General features: G+C 39.8%; 2 protein-coding genes across 2 annotated transcripts; one reads left to right on the top strand and one right to left on the bottom strand.

The window, feature by feature from the left end:
- Positions 1–2,487: 2,487 nt before the first annotated feature.
- LOC122768701 (eukaryotic translation initiation factor 4E type 3-like) lies at positions 2,488–8,958 on the bottom strand. Its single transcript, XM_044024885.1, has 7 exons — positions 8,611–8,958; positions 7,130–7,202; positions 5,884–5,978; positions 4,119–4,179; positions 3,975–4,041; positions 3,714–3,869; positions 2,488–2,716 (listed from the first exon to the last, which is right to left on the bottom strand). The coding sequence occupies exons 1-7, from the start codon at positions 8,787–8,789 to the stop codon at positions 2,670–2,672; spliced, it is 678 nt and encodes a 225-aa protein (XP_043880820.1). The 5' UTR covers positions 8,790–8,958; the 3' UTR covers positions 2,488–2,669.
- A 2,825-nt stretch (positions 8,959–11,783) lies between these two features.
- Positions 11,784–15,396, top strand: gpr27 (G protein-coupled receptor 27). Its single transcript, XM_044023054.1, has one exon. The coding sequence runs from the start codon at positions 12,364–12,366 to the stop codon at positions 13,504–13,506; it is 1,143 nt and encodes a 380-aa protein (XP_043878989.1). The 5' UTR covers positions 11,784–12,363; the 3' UTR covers positions 13,507–15,396.
- Positions 15,397–16,569: the final 1,173 nt, after the last annotated feature.

Genomic DNA, 16,569 nt, shown 5'->3' with positions numbered 1-16,569 from the left:
GAACGATTTATCTCAGCTGCTGTCTCCAGGGTACCAAAAAAGACTTATCCTTGCTGGCCTTACTGCAGCCAAAAAAGAAATGGTAGCTACGAGAGGGAAATACCCTGATAGTCTCTCAGTGAGCTTTCTCAGTGAGCTGCAAAGGTACGTCCTCTCTCACTTTACACATTAATTACAATGACACAGCACAAACTGTGTAACATGTAGGTGGAATGCAATCTGCACAAAATAGCTCAGCTTAAGTGAAACATGCTGAAACAGCATTCCATTCAAACTACAGTGGTTACACTGCACCTCAACAGATATCTGTTGATGAAAATTACAACCTGCAAGAAGAAACAGAGATAATGTGCATTTTACATTTACATTTTATTTACTTACGTCCATTCCACTGCAAAAATCATGTTTACAAAGAAATTATTGTTCCTTTACAACCAATTCGTCAACTGTTCCAAACTACAAAATTGGTGAGACATACAATAACACCAGAGGCTTCAAGTTTACTGTAGCCTGCACTGCAATAAAGCAATATTAACTAGAATTAACCCTGTTAGGTAACAGAGTGCAACTGGTCAGAACCAGATGTAAATAAAGGTGAAAAAATATACATTTGAACTTTTTACATTACAAGTGATGACTGCACACTGACTCAGTGACTATTACATATCTCCACATCTCTATTTGACTTTTTTTGACATTTAAGATCGACACATAAGTTTAAACGGGTGAATGCTGTGAGCCGGTGTTGCTTCCTTTACAGACATAGTAATGCTACATTTGTTTCCCTCTCAGTGTTTTACGGATGTTAGGATGCAGTTCAATATGCACAGCTGATTTATTAGCAGGGGGGCACAAGTAAGGACAAGCACTAAGGTGCACCACTATTTGAGCAGAAAATGTGCAATGTCTTCAAAGTGATACAGCAAAAAATCCATGACTCCCTTTCAGAGAGCAGAGGAGTTTGCTTTCAACTATTTTATTCAAAGAAATGTCAAATGTAGAGTGGTGTGGAACTTTTAAAGAAGCACCCTTCAGAACTGATTTTTCCCTTTAACTTTTGCTGGAAAGAAAAAGAAAAATTCTTAAAAACCACATCTTAAGTTTCTAAGGGCCACATCTATGCCAGATTATGTTCGGATTCCATGTGTTAGCTTTGTGGCTGAGGGACACTGATTCAAATCAGAAGTCATTTGCAGTATTTTAAAGTGTGCCCCTGCTTTAAAATGTGATGCATTTTATAAAAAAAAAAAAAAACTGAACAGGAAATTCACTCCTCCAATCAAAGAAGTCGAAAACCCAGCTGAATAAAAACACTGTCTTATATCGGACACACTAAAGTGCTTTGGCACCAAGTAAGCAAACTTATTTAAAATATTTCATGTTATGAACTAGAGGGGTGAATGTCTCAGTACTAACTACGATTTAGGTTTTTTAAAGGGTTACATAGGCATCAAATTTTTTCTTTAAAAACAGTGTACTAATGATCCATAACTGAACAATTAAAACAGGAAATGAATTATACTGTGCCTCTGATTGTAGCATATCATATACAGTTCATACAGTCTAGTGGTAGTGGGGGTTGCCTATATGTGCTTACCCAATCTGTTTTTTTTTCTAATTTAAACTTTAACAAAATTATTGGCTGAGAAACCTAAGCCACACTATCCTACTGAAACAGGACAAAGAGAGATGTGGTGCAGTGATCAGCTGTTTTTCTATGTGCCTCCCTAGTTGATTTTGATAGAACATGTTTAATTAAACAATTTAAACAATTACCTCTGCTTTTTGCCGCCTCTATAGTAAACAACATTTTTTTTCTGGGCCGTGACCTATGTAGTGACACAGTCCTCCTAAAAGTTAACAGAAAGTGATCAGCTATTTCTCAACTGGTCCACTACTTAACATGTATTGAAGTGTGAGGCCATTCATGACATCATGGCAAGCAAGCAGAGGCAAATATATACAGAGCACTGAGATGTGAGTTCCTTAAAGTTACCAATAACTGATTTTTCTGCATCTGTTCATATGAACAGAAAGTTAGGATACATCAAAGGTCACGCTCAAACCCGGTATTTACATTAGTCTTCAGTACGACTGACCACACCTGGCATAAAATACATAAAACAAGTATTAACCACTGGAAAAAAAACATATTGTGGTTCCCCTCAAACCGCCTCCAACTGCGGTTACTGTGATCAGATCTGAGGGCCATTTCAGGACAGATCCAGAGCATGTACTTTGGCCATGACAAAATCACTGACAACCAATGTTAACACCAGGTCTGAACAGAGTCTAAGAATCAGCATGAACAGAGATATCGGACAGATCTACGAGTTTAAAACATACAACATCATAGATTGTGAGGTCCATAGCTGGAACTGGACCATTACAGTGCAGTTTAGTATTGCAGGAAAACTACTGAACTCTGAATGAGAGCTACCCTGGAATTACACATTCTCTGAAGAATTCAGACATTTAAGACCCCACCCCCATCAAAAAGAAACAAGGCATCAGTCATTAAAAGTTATAAAAATATATGGATAACATTTTGTTGTCCGATGCAAAATAATATCCTCGATTAGGCTGCAGACAGAGCCTTTACATCAAGGCAGGTAAAGAGTCCAGGGTTGTTGTTTCTTTTTAAGAGAAAAAAAAAAGTGCAATACCATCTAATGTCTTGAGCGTCCTCCCTCAAAGGCATGATGGTCCATGTGAGCTGAAAAAGTAAGTAAATCACAATGAGACCTGTGATCTGTTCAGCACAGAGCACATTTCAGAGCTTTACCACAAAGTTTTCAATTAGAAAAAGCAAAATACCTGTACATACCCATAGCCTAGAACTGAATAATAAAAGGTATATACCAGGACAAATCCAAACCAAAAGTACAGTTTGTAATTATTCACTAAACTGAATATTGAACAATTTAGTGACAAGGCTAGCTGATGTGACTGTACTATTAGAAACACACCATCATTAATCTTATAACACATACATTTCTTATTTACACCGTTGTCTCTTCTACAAGGACTTTAAAGCTGTGATAAAGATGCATGTCTTCACAATCTAAAATACATAATAAATACAGTGCTGTGCGTCACTGTAACCACGCTCTTGTGCAACTGCTTTTGCAGAGGCAGTTTTAGAAAGAGCTGCTCAATAACAGGAGCTGCCATCATTTTTATTCCACTTAAAGATAAAACTGAAGTCACTGTCTTTGGAAACAGGGAAGAGAGACTTAGAGGTCAACACTCCGCTTTAGTCAGCAAACCTGAAAACTACAAACCAAGCCAAAATGCTTGAGTCTCTACATTTTAACAGCCATATTATGCAATTACAAAGTAGGTCGGTGAAACTTTAGTTTCACTTTCAGCCTGCAAGAACATATCAAGGATTAAAGGTCTTCTGGCAAAGCAGGAGTGGGGAAAACATGCATTTATCCTCAGTCGACTGTATGTGTTCATACAGAAGAGGACACACTTTTATTTGTGTCAGGGTTGTTTCTAATTAGGTTGCTGCAACGCTTAAACTTATTGCCATTTATTTTCCTCTGACTTCATCTAATTAAATGTGAATGTGTTCTGTTTCTTTGCTCCTCCATCTTCTGACATTTTATGGATCCTAACCGCAAATCATTGAATCAATAAAAAATAATCACACATTAACCGATAATAACACTGAGTCACAAGTAGAGTCAAAAAAAGGTCATACTTACGCTTATAAAAAACGGCTTTAAAAGATATGTACGGGAGGAGATCATGGACCTTTCCCAAGATATTTGCTTCATTAGCAAGTGTTGCATCTTTATTCCAGACTTGTACAACATCTTCTCTGTCTCGGACGCTAACACTGACACCAACGACCTCATCATCTGTGCAACAAAAGAAGAAGAAAAATGGCACAAATGTTAAAAGCTCGGTCAATTTGACCTGAACTCAAAAGCTATGTTTAGAAGAAAAGAAAGAAAAGATTATACCTGAGGAACAGTAATCTGCAAACTGCTCTCCAATAGTAGCAAGTAACAATTCTTTCCATACTGCAGACTGAAACAGAAACATAGAGAACGTAAGTCATTCAGTCATTTAAAAACTCTTATTTTTAAGTGAAGGTGAACACCTACAGTGCTTTCTTTTGGTATTTTCATCTTCCATACTCCTCCTTTTGCATTGCTTTCTTCTTCCCTGGTGGAGTCATATATGTAAGAAAAACATGAGCCACTTCAGTATTATAAACACAGAATAATCTGAATTGCCTGTGAATTTTACAATAATGATAATAATAATAACAACAATTCTATAACAATAACAAAAATCTAACCAGAATATTCAGTAACTAAATGTGCAAGTTGAAACATACTATGTAGAGAAACAAACGTGACACAAATATTCTACACAATGAGATTATATACAAAGTAAATTCAAAGCTGCGACTGATATGATTGCAAGCACAATTATTTTCATAATCGATTAACCTATTATATTAACGATTCGATTAGTTGTTCACGTTGAACAGTGTTTCCGAAACCTTCACATGATGATTTTCTCAAATGACTTCTTTTGTCCACAAACCAAAATGATTCATTTTTAGTGTAGGTGAATGTGCATAGGTTTTTTTTTTTTTTTCCAAATCATGTGGAATCATCCACATGAAAACACAAGGGTGAAAACAGGATTTTCATGTATACAACAAATACCCTACTTTGGGAAAACGATATCATAGTCCCACCTCTCTTGTGCTGGCATTCACTGTCCCTATCTTCATTGTTGTTGTCATCAACCTTCTCTTGAGATTGTTCGACAGTGCTGCCAAATACTTTCAGTGAAAAATAAATAAAGCCGGCTTGAAAAGACGCTAGATATCAAAAGAACATGTCCTGTCCTCAGAGACTTCAGAAAAAAGTGTTAAAGATTAATAGTGAAACTGAATCGTAAAAATAAAAAAAAGGGAGGAGAAAACAAAACCTATTTCCACAGACAGTGTTTTTACTTGAATGAACCATACAGGTGAGTGATTGTTCCGCACACAGTCAGCTGCACTGCACATCCACAGTTCATTCTTGTCTATGACTGTCTGTGTGGACACAGCGTTTCTCCCTCTCACTCTCTGTGTCGACGGTCATACGGACTCTCTGCCTGCAGTAAATACAGCTAAATGAAGCTCACTCATGTGGCAGAACGGGACGTTTCCTTCACAGAAAGTAGTCAGGTTTTTGCAAGAAAGTTGTTGATCGCTTATCAATGGGGGTCAGAAAAGTCGTCGTTGGAAACACTTATTGGATTTGTTTGCTTTATGATAACTTTTTTTTCCCTTCCTTTCCCATGGCTTGAATCATCCTGTCTCTGTTTGTGTACAACTTCTTGTCCGTTTTTGGTGTAGCAGCGTTACAGGCCTGGAATAAGTTCTACAGCGTTTAGAGTCATTTTGTGTGGTTTCATGTAGATGGGTGACAGTTCCTGAAACAATGCCGTGTTTACATGAAACCTTTTTAAAAACATGTGGATATGGCCTTGATGAGGTCTTTGTTATATGGAGCAAAGACACCAGAAAATATTCATATTTAAGAAGCAGAAAAATCTGAACTTCCTTTTAATGACAAAGAAAAGAAACATTCAAACCCATTAATGGATTATGAAAAAGGGTTGATGATTAATTTAGTAATCCATTATTCACTGCAGCAAGCATTGTCTGTGAAGGACCTGAGGACATCACGCAAGTATATATGAGGTTTGAGTTCTTCGATGGACATCATTCTAACATTTACTGCACTGACATCAGCTTTTACAGTGCCTCTCTACTTTTTTTACCCACATTTTGACCTGCAGTTATAAGTAGTCCTCTGTTTAGGCCAGTGGAACAGAATATCATATTTGCAATAACAGACTCACCACAGTGGCCTTCGCTCTCCTCGCATTAAGTGATAACTACATCTCAAAGGCAGGGCTGTGACTGGAGGAATGTTGTTGTATACACTCCAGAACATCTGCAAACAGAAGCAACAGATGACCTTCAATTCACACCGATACTGATACAGACATGTGAAATATGATGCCTCAGCCATTAGTTATCTTTTTTTGTAAACAAAATGCATGATAAAACTATTTAGATGCAATATTAGAGCTCTAACATGTAGAAAGAGAGTCACTTGTGTGTCTCTCTCTCTCTCTCTCCTCAGTCTCCAACAGAAGTTTCATGACACATCAGCCAAATCTTTCCACCTTACAGTTTACATTAGGTGCATTTTCAGACCACAATACTACAGTATAATATGGAGTTTCCATAATGGTGTACCTCTCTTCCCCAGTCTTTTTCAGGTTTGTTATTGCTGAACTATACAGTCCACCATTACTGCACTGAAGCTTATAATGATGCAGGGGGAAACAACTTGGGCTGAATAAATAATAGTTTTCAAATATAATTCACAATTTGAAACAATGCAATAAACAAAGCACCCTGCAATTCAGGATAAACTGTATGTTATGCAGTGCATCTGACCCAGGTTCTGTTAATGGTTTCAGTTGTGGTAACTCATGTCGGTAAGTTCTCATCCTTGTGTTAGACTATTATATTTTCATGGCATCTGATGGGGTAATGTTTCATCCATCCATCCACCTTCTACCACTTTATTCTCCACAAGAGGGTCACTGGTGCCAGTATCTTTTAAATCTGTTATAAATGTGAAAATTCTTCTGTGTTAAAAGTGACAATATCCTTAGCAAACACCTAATTTACCCTAAATTAACCTTGTCTGCTGCACTGTTCTTCTTCATATGAAAACATGTGATTAATATGCAGATTAATTAGGAGGTTTCAATTAGTTCGTTTTAAAATTTAATGGGACAAACACGCTTGATTTTCTTGATGAAAATCATTAGAGAAACTTTGCATTCCCCTTTCATATAATCCACCAGACCATGGAAACACACGGTATACTGTAGACACACAAATTAAGTTCAATAAAATAATTTAATTATAACTAAACAAAGCCAAATATAATATGACCTCGGTAAAATGCACTGCATTAACTTTCCAACATAAAGCGTTTTCTATTTTCTCATATTAATGAAACTCTGCTTAGGCAAACCTACTTGCACCAAGGATAACGAGGCTCTTGAAAACAACACCACATTTTACCTGAACACTCTGTACTGTGTAGATCTTCTTCAGGTTGGATTCACATTCTGCAGCGGTCGTTCCTGGTAATGACCTAGAACAACAAGTGAAAACTACTTCAGTCAACAGGAAATGGCAATAACAGGTGACAAGTCCTCTCTCTCACACATACAAACATAAATATGTGTACGACTTCAACTAATGATTATTTTCATAATCGATTAATCTGTTGATAATTTTCTCAATTCATCGTCTGGTCCATAAAATGTCAAAATTGTTCAGTCTGAATGACTTGCTTGTCATATGGAGCAGAGAAACCAGAAAATATTTACTTTTAAGAAACTGAAAATAAAGAAAACTTGTTTCAACTACAAACAAACATTCACACTGATAAATTGATTATAAACTGAGTTGACGATTTGTGCTGTCCTAGTGTACAATGCTACTGATAAGATGATGTAAAATGAGACTTATACAGTAATACAGTAACAAGACTGAATACTGTCTTCGGTGTCTGTCGGTAAACCAAGAGAAATGTTCTTTACAAAAATACCTGGACAGTAGTGTTCTGTAGTTTTCAGTTTACAACACAAAAACACTGCCAAATGTACCAGTCATCATATTTGATGTATTCTTTATGACTTTACCTTTCATTTATGCATGTAACAAGAATAGTGTCCATAACAAATTGTGATTTAAAGCCTCAGTGTCTTTAATCAGACCAACTAGGGCTGGGTCACACAGCCAATAATGTGTGATCTGGATTTACATTTTCAGGCAACGATTGTGATAAATGAGAGATAATTGAAGACTGATTTGGCTTCTGAGTGACAAGCCCATATTGGAAACTACTACTCATCCTCGACACACATAACTCGTGGTATACCTCAAGGGTCAAACAGAGGTCCACATTTATTCTCGTTATTGCTGTGAAACTGTTCAAATACATTTACAGCCTGATAAAAGATTAAGATTAAGACTAAGATTAACAACAATGTTCTGATCTCATGAAAAAGGCATAATATAACGTCATGGGTACATTTTAATGACATGTTTGAGTAGGACACTTTTCACCACCAACTAATTTTGACAAAAATAGCCCCAGGCTAGAACTAACACAGTACTACACGTCATTTGTCTGTGAGACGAGGAGAAGCCTGTTCTCTGGAACTGTGCTACTTTTGGAGCAGACAAGAGAAGACTCAGTCTCAAATTCACTGAAAAACTCTCCTTCCTCTGTTTCCTGCTAAGACTCACAACTCCAGAAACTGCACTTACGTGACTTCAAAAATGACACCATACAACAGGTATCATCTCATGCTGGCTTTGACTTTTCTGTTGAGTCAGTCACAGCAGTGTAAATAAACAAAGATGGTGTTAAAAGCAAACATTCTCCCGCTACATTTGCTCCTGGAGGCCTGTGTTCAGCTGTGGCCTTGAATCCTATATTTGCTGCTCCAAACTCAGAAAAAAATGGAGGGCAGTGGCGGATAGGGGTTTACCTGTCCAGCCAAAACGTCCAGGGTGAATGCAGTGGCAGCGTGACGTCCTCTTTGTGGTTCTTTGTGATATTTTCCAACTCTTTCTCGTCGATGTCTATGTCGCTTCCAGAGGAAACTGTCTGTCCGCTCAGGCCGCCTCTGTCCATCTGTACATCTGTGTGATCCGCAGGGACCGCCATCTTTTTCAGCTTCAGCAACAGCAGGAGGAAGAAGAAGCTCAGAGCTAAACCTTCAAACCGCGTCTCTGTGCGATTTCTTCAAAACAATGTACAGCCGGTTTGGCTTTATCTCTGCATACAGAATCACACCGCTTTTCCGCCTACCGACCGGTGACGTAACTGCGTCACGTCGCAGTTTGTCCAGACCACAGAGCAGGAAAAGAAAGAGAGGTATCACTCTGTCTGGTTTTCAGGTGGCAGAAAACCGAACCGTCATCACGGAGGTACATTTAACTGTAGCATACATACTGTATGTCAAACTATCTCGGTGAAACACCCAAGCGCCATTATACTCGAGAGACAGAGACGGACAGAGACTTTCGTTCTTACTTTGTGTTCATTTCGTCGTAAACTCCCCTGCAAGACGCACATTGATGGCATATATTCTGCAGGAGGATAGACTAAAATCTACTGTGTGAGGAAGAGGATGAGTAAAGTCAGATTTCTCACCCTCAGATTGTATAATATTGTTCATGACTTTATATATTACATATTGCATTATTAAATTACATTACATTATGGTGTCTGTTTTTCCCTCCATTGTTCCCACTCATTCATTAGAGAGAACAAAAACTGTGGAGTGTGAATGTACACCAGAAAATGTGCTTTTTAAAAAACCCAAGTGAGGCATCCTCCTATATTGCTATCTTCAGTCTCAGGCCTCTTGTTTCAGGTTTACATTCATACTTTGCAAGCTCTAACAAGACAATTGTAGGTGAATCCTGGGTCAAAGTTATTTGACCCAGTAATATGTAGACTCAAATGTATACAGATGAGTGTCCATGTATATACATTTTATAACTGGTCCATGCAAACAATGTGAGCAAAACTAATCAAAATAATAATCTACGTATTGTCGTTTTTATTTATCTCCGGTGCACACACTGTTGAACATAGCCAGTCTACTCTAATGCTACAAATTATTTCTGCAGCAATGCATGGTTTCACATCAACACCATAAACATGTGACCTCAAAACTAACCAACAAACAAATAAACAAACAAAGCCAGGCAGAACAAGCATGGTCATTGAAGTATAGAAAAAAAAAAAGAAAATGGTAATGTATGTTTGGGTGCAGTTCAGTTATTGAAATAAACATAAACAAACAAAAACATTTGTCTATTATACTAATTATTTACAATAAATTATAGTGACCTACTGTGTAAAGACAGTGTCTAATAGACTGTAATTTACTGTAAATATACAGAAAGTGATTTTCACATGAAAGCAATACAACTAATGAATGTGAAGTCAAATATTTCACAGCACTAGATTTGGTGGAAGCCCCGCCAAATCCATTTTGTTGGTTCTATTTTGGTCCCTATATGAATGTTATTCCCTCTCAACAAGGAGTAATTTTGTGCTGCATTTGTGTTCCGTGTTCATGATACTGCAGGCATCAGACTGCAGAGGGCGCTGGAGAATCACTGCAGCAGCAGACCGCAGCTTTGTCACATGACGGAAACTTGTAATTCGAAAAAAGTCCTGCTGAGAGCAAGAGGTCTAATAACAAATTATTATGACAACTTGTGATTATTTGAGACTGGACTGTCTCTCACCCCTGTGCATTGTTGGAGTCATGCTGTGTTTGTTTGAGAAAAGAGGGAACGTTTCCTTCTCTTCTGCTGTTTTCAAGCCACTTGACAAATCCATTGCCATTTTCTTAAAGGTCAGCTTTAACCTCCTTTGTCAGACCATCTTTTGTTGATTCTTCGTCTCTGCATATACTGCAATATACAACCATTTACTGCAGTTAGAGCCACATAGTTCTACCTTTATGTCAGGATATCAGTTAATTTTGTTCATTCTGCCAATATGTTATTAAAACAAATACAGTTTTCCATTTAGTTAAAAAAAACAACAAAAAAAAAAAAACAATCAGTATCTCCCTGTATGAGGTACTGACTGACTCATTAGTTATTGGGGATTTTATCTTTATTTCAAATGCTTTAACGATCAATGGTTTGCTGTGGCCAGTTTATATTTTAACAACCTAAGAAAAGTGTCTAATCTACAACTTTGACATTACATGAGATTACATGTCTTATGAAAGGCAATTCAGTTTTTCATTGCATTGTTGTACTCTGGCGTGTGTAATACATGTACAGTTGTGATTGTTCTACTCAGCACACAGCGTAAATAAATAAAGATAAATACAGAGTGTGTTGTTTCAGAGCCAAAATCCAATAGCCAAAGCAAACACTAGAATGTACTCATGCGTTTTTGTTAAATGCAAACAGTGAATCATGTCCCACGGGCAAATAACAAATCCAATTATTCACTTTACATTATTATCTTTACATTACAATGCACAACAAATCACAGACACCACAGAGAGTAAGTCTGAGTCCAATTGCTGTCAAGGGCAGGGGCGTTGTAACATGTTTCTGTTAGTGAGTTCCCCTTATTGTGTGTCTGTTATGTTACCTCGCCTCTTCCTGTTGTCATGATGTAAAAGTACACAACTTCCTCAGCCTTTACATTGTGTGTTGTGTGCCTCTTATGTTTTACAGGCTTTCTTGTGATATATCAATGTATGTGTAAGATTTAATTTGTTTAGCTCGTCCACGTGATAATTCACTGTTATTTTGTAAACATATTCTTGGAATAATGGTCCTGTGTGGAGTTTGTATTGGCAAAAATTGAATATACTCCCCCTAAATACACCATGGTGTAGCGCTGATGGTTACAATATCACCAAGCACTGCAACAACTTTTGATCAGACACCATCACACCCCAAAAGTTATACATGCTCATTTATTTTTATCTTCAAAAACACACCCTTGGAATTTGTAATAATCATTTTAGCATCAGATTTGTTTGATGGTGTTTGGTCTGCTTTAATATGAGGGGCCCCTCGGTCCGTTTAACGTGGAGCCCCCGAAACTCTTTTGAACCGCGTCTGTGCCAGTATATAGTCATGGCAGGAAAGTGAGACCCCTGTTCGCCCCTCCGCCTCCTCCTCCCCACCAGCTGATGCTGATCCACATGCGTGCGTACGTGCGTCGCCTCCTTGACGCTGCTGTGTTCGTGTGTGATTTCAACCCGGATCCAGAGCTGTGCAGGCGCCTCCACCTCTTCGACCACCTTCAACAGATATGTTTGCCTTCATACGAGCCACAGAATATGCTGTCGTTTTAGCCGCGAGTTCGCCAAGGACCTCCTCCGCCATCTGTGGAAATTGAGATGTGTTTTCTGTTGAGCGGACGCCGCTATGAAGAAGAGTTGGTGCGTAAACCTGCGGACTGTCTCTGCCGCTGTCATCCCGCAGAGCATGGAACCACTCGCTGATGGTTTCTGAGGCAGACACTTGTGAGATGAAGGATCGGAAGAAAAGGAAGAAATATTAGTGCTTCTTTTTTATATTGTTGTTCTTTTTGGTGTAGGTGATGAAGCGCGCACACCGACTGATGTGATCCGCTGTGTCTGAGCAGAATTCATATCTGACTTATTGTTTTGTTTTTTGGGGGGTGGATAATTGCGCTGGAACTCTTTTCCATTCAGCTCTGGCAGGAAAGCAGAGCTCGTAGATGTATGGATGTGGGAATACGCAGCACCTACATGGCAAACACGAGTGAGTTTGGGGAGAGCAGCGCGTCCTTGCACAACTATGCGTCCGCGGCCTCTGCGGTCAAACTGGCCTCGCTGGCTCTTATCATGGGCATCAGTTTGCTGGGCAACGCGTCGCTGTCGCTGCTGCTGCTGAAGGACAGCTCGCTGCACAAGGCTCCCTACTACTTCCTCCTGGACCTGTGCGCCGCGGACGTGCTGCGCTCCGCCGTGTGTCTCCCCTTCGTGATGGCAGCGATCGGCGGTGGCTCCGCGTGGCCGTACAGCGCGCTCAGCTGCAGGATCGTCGCCTTCATGTCGGTGCTCTTCTGTTTCCACGTCGCCTTCCTGCTCTTCTGCGTCAGCGTCACCCGCTACATGGCGATCGCGCACCACCGCTTCTACTCCAAGCGGATGAATCTGTGCACGTGCGTGGCGGTGATCTGCATGGCGTGGACGCTCTCCTTGGCCATGGCGTTCCCCCCGGTGTTCGACGTCGGCACCTACAAGTTCATCCGCGAGGAGGAGCAGTGCACCTTTGAGCACCGCTACCTGAAGGTGAATGACACCCTGGGCTTCATGCTCATGCTGCTGGTCATTGTGGGGACCACACATGTGGTTTACATTAAGATGCTGTGCTTCGTGTATGATCACCGCAAAATGAAGCCAGCCCAGTTGGTCCCAGCCATCAGCCAGAGCTGGACCTTCCATGGGCCTGGGGCCACGGGGCAGGCCGCTGCCAACTGGATTGCAGGCTTCGGCCGTGGACCCACACCTCCCACGCTGGTTGGCATCAGACAAGCAACTCACCCTGGGAACAGGAGGCTTCTGGTGCTGGATGAGTTCAAAATGGAGAAGCGCATCGGTAAGATGTTCTACATGATCACACTGACCTTCCTCATCATGTGGGCACCTTATATAAGCACCTGCTACCTTAGGATATTTTGGCGCGGGGCTCCGGTCCCACAGCTGTACCTGAGCATTGCCGTGTGGATGAGCTTCGCCCAGGCAGGAGCCAACCCCATCATCAGCTGCCTGTTCAACAAGGAGCTGAGGCTGCGACTCCGAGCCAGTTTCCCCTGCTGCCTGGGAACACAGACACCCATGGAGCCGTACTGTGTCATCTGAACCAAACTGGCCCCACAACAGTCCACTGACAAACAGAGAGACTGATTGTGGTCCACATGGAGACTGGAATCCACTTCAATTCAGTGTATCCACACTTTTTTACATGTGGGTAAGAGTTTACCAAGGAGCCCATGAAAATCTGAAGAAAAATATCACTTTGATGTTTATCTAAGTTTTAAATAAAAATGAATGTCTGTTATATTCTAACCATTGTTCACACAATGCTGACTAAGTCCCACATGACTCTCTGACTAAAGCAGTGTTTAGATCTCATGATGTCCATGTGTGACATTTCCAGGCAACAGCAACGTAAAGAGTTATGTCGACTACAAACAGGTTGGATTACGACTGAAAACACAATAAAAGCATATAATAGCATATAAGCATAATTCTACTGCTCAGAAAACCTGGTCGTTCATCAGTTTGATGGGCTCACGTCTTGTCACTGCCCGTCCCTGCCCTGCTGCTGCTGTACACACACAAACACTCCCTCCGTCAGGTCTGATAGTATTGCTCGACAGAGGCCTTTTTCAGATAAAGGATGCAGCATATAAATAACGTTACATCATTTCTCTTCACAAGGACCAGAGTCATGTTAGTAATGCTGACAACAGCTGCAAAAAAATCACTAAAAAGTTACGCACTACAGCTTTAATTTCTTTGCGAAAGCTATGAGGCCTATTATGAAACATAGTCAGAGGGCACAGACCTCAGGCTACATCCACCTTACTGTGTTTTCAATTAAAACGCATACTGCTGTCCACCCTATCCCTCTTCTTTAAGGCTCTGAAAACAGGGAAAGTGTTTGAAAACACTGTTGTCTCCTATTTAGTTTGAAAACTCCTGGCAGCACTTTAGTCTGGACTGGCAGAACCTTTCAACCTTGCCACCGCTACTGGCATTCACTTGCTGATTGGATCTTATCAGCCACAACTCGACTATCAGCTATTTCACTTTCACTTCCTCTCTTTTCACTGTCTCTTTCTGCTCCTTTTTACACCAGCACACATGCCTGTTGTAGCAGAATAGTCACATGACATACATTTTATGGTGTATTAGTATGGACGTAGGTTATTTTTGACACACAAAAAACCACTGGATTTATCTGACAACACAATTTCCAAATGGAAGTGCAATAGTGTGGACGTAGCCTCAGTTTCTCAAACACTACAAATGCACAGAAACCTAATCATTTCTTTCTTGAAATCTAAAGTTTTCCTGGCTTACAGAAAACAAGGTAAACAAAAACCTCCTCATTTGAGGCAATAGTGTGCTCTTCTGCATCACAATGAATCCACGTTTAAATTTACACACTTGCATTTACAGGATGTGACGCATCCATTCTGACCATCACGCCTAATTTTCTGACCTATATTCCGCAGCCTGATTTTTCTCTACTACCTATTTTTGGTCCAGTGCAAGATTGTACATTAACTGAATTTTTGGCCGTTTGTGTATTTTTGAAATTACATCACAGTGCAGGTGTCCAAGGTCAGAGACCTGACAGAAATATACAACATTTTACACAAATCTCATTATATTTTTGATTAGGACAGTGTCCCATTTGTAAATATGTAAAGACCCATTTCCCCCCTTTTTCCCATGTTATTTTAAAAACATGTATGCTGTATAATATGTTAGACTTCTTTGTGTTGCACATGAACAGGAGGTTAAAACTGTCATTTAAAAGTAATTCTTATTCATCTTCACGGGTTAGTTGTGTTGAGAAATTGGTTGGTTCATTTTAACCTGCTGCAGGAAATTGATTTTTTTTTTTTAAATAAACAAATAAAGACATTGGGATGAATACTAACAATCTGGTGCTTTGGAAAGGATATTTCATTGTTTGTATTTCTAGGCGAATAAATAAGAAAATGTATGATACGTTGAGCTCTGTTCTTGGTCTGGCTTTGCTCTTGAATGCATCTTGGGTACATATAGTCTAAAATATGTATATGGTGTAATTAAGTGTTATTAATGTGAGTTAAGCCTAAATTATTCATCTGCTTTTCCTGAGCCCGACTCTGTCCTCTGGGACATAGTGTGAGCTGTATATTTCAAGTTGAAAGGGTGTTAGACATGTTTTATGGTTTTTCCAGTTGCACCAAACATTTAAACAAATTAGCATGCCTACAGTGTATCATGACTAACATTAGTTATTTGATCAGACCCTCTGTGGGCCATGTTGTAACACACTTTCACTGAAATTGGAGTCCTTTGTTTTAATATCTTGAGGGGGCACAAACACTTGAATATGTATGTGATAGTTTGTTGATTCTTTTATGATGTATAGCAAACACCAACAAGTGGCTCCTTAAACGCATGAGGGGAAAAATAGAGAAGAGAAGCAGGGGAAACTTGGACTCATGTCCTATTTTTCCCAAACCTGTCCCGTCTACACAGACACGTTTGCCCTTTGATTCTGAAGTCGACACCTTTTTGCTGTCATTGAATTGCTCTAAAACGTTTATAGATGGTGGAAATACCGATACATCAGTGTCACATTGTCAATATTTTGGTGTGCACCCAGCAGCTTCATCATTATTATCTGCCTTTTAAGGTGTGACATTAATGGATCTCAACAGATCACTTAGCAAATGTATAGATTTATTTTAATAGGCCGAGTCTCTCCCACTGGCTTTTTAATGAGACTTATCCATTTCAGGCTATTGATTTAACTAATTGCTGCTGGGGTCATTGACAGTGGCTTCAATTACACCAAACTGCAGCTTTTAAAGACGGAGGTCTTCCCTCAGCGCACACTTTAGTCTTCTGTCACTCTGACGACACTGAGGTCCTGAACACACCGTCTACCTCCAGAGCATCCATAACTATTAGCATCACAACATGCCTGCTTGTTCCTGACAGCTGTTACCGGCCTGCTGAGATCTCACGGTGTAATTGCCTCGGCTTCTTAGCTGCAGGGAAGAGGCTGCTCACCCACACATGCTCTCGTTCCACACAGATGCAGGCTGGACTATTTTTGGTACATCGTGTTGTCTTCGGGCACACAGGCTCTGCTGAGGAAATTTAACTTTTATTTTTTGCTGGGTTTTTAGTGTT

Source organism: Solea senegalensis, linkage group LG4, assembly GCF_019176455.1.
Source record: "Solea senegalensis isolate Sse05_10M linkage group LG4, IFAPA_SoseM_1, whole genome shotgun sequence".
Taxonomy (NCBI): domain Eukaryota; kingdom Metazoa; phylum Chordata; class Actinopteri; order Pleuronectiformes; family Soleidae; genus Solea; species Solea senegalensis.
The sequence above is the reverse complement of the archived record's forward strand: the minus strand, read 5'-3'. Positions and strand labels throughout refer to the sequence as shown.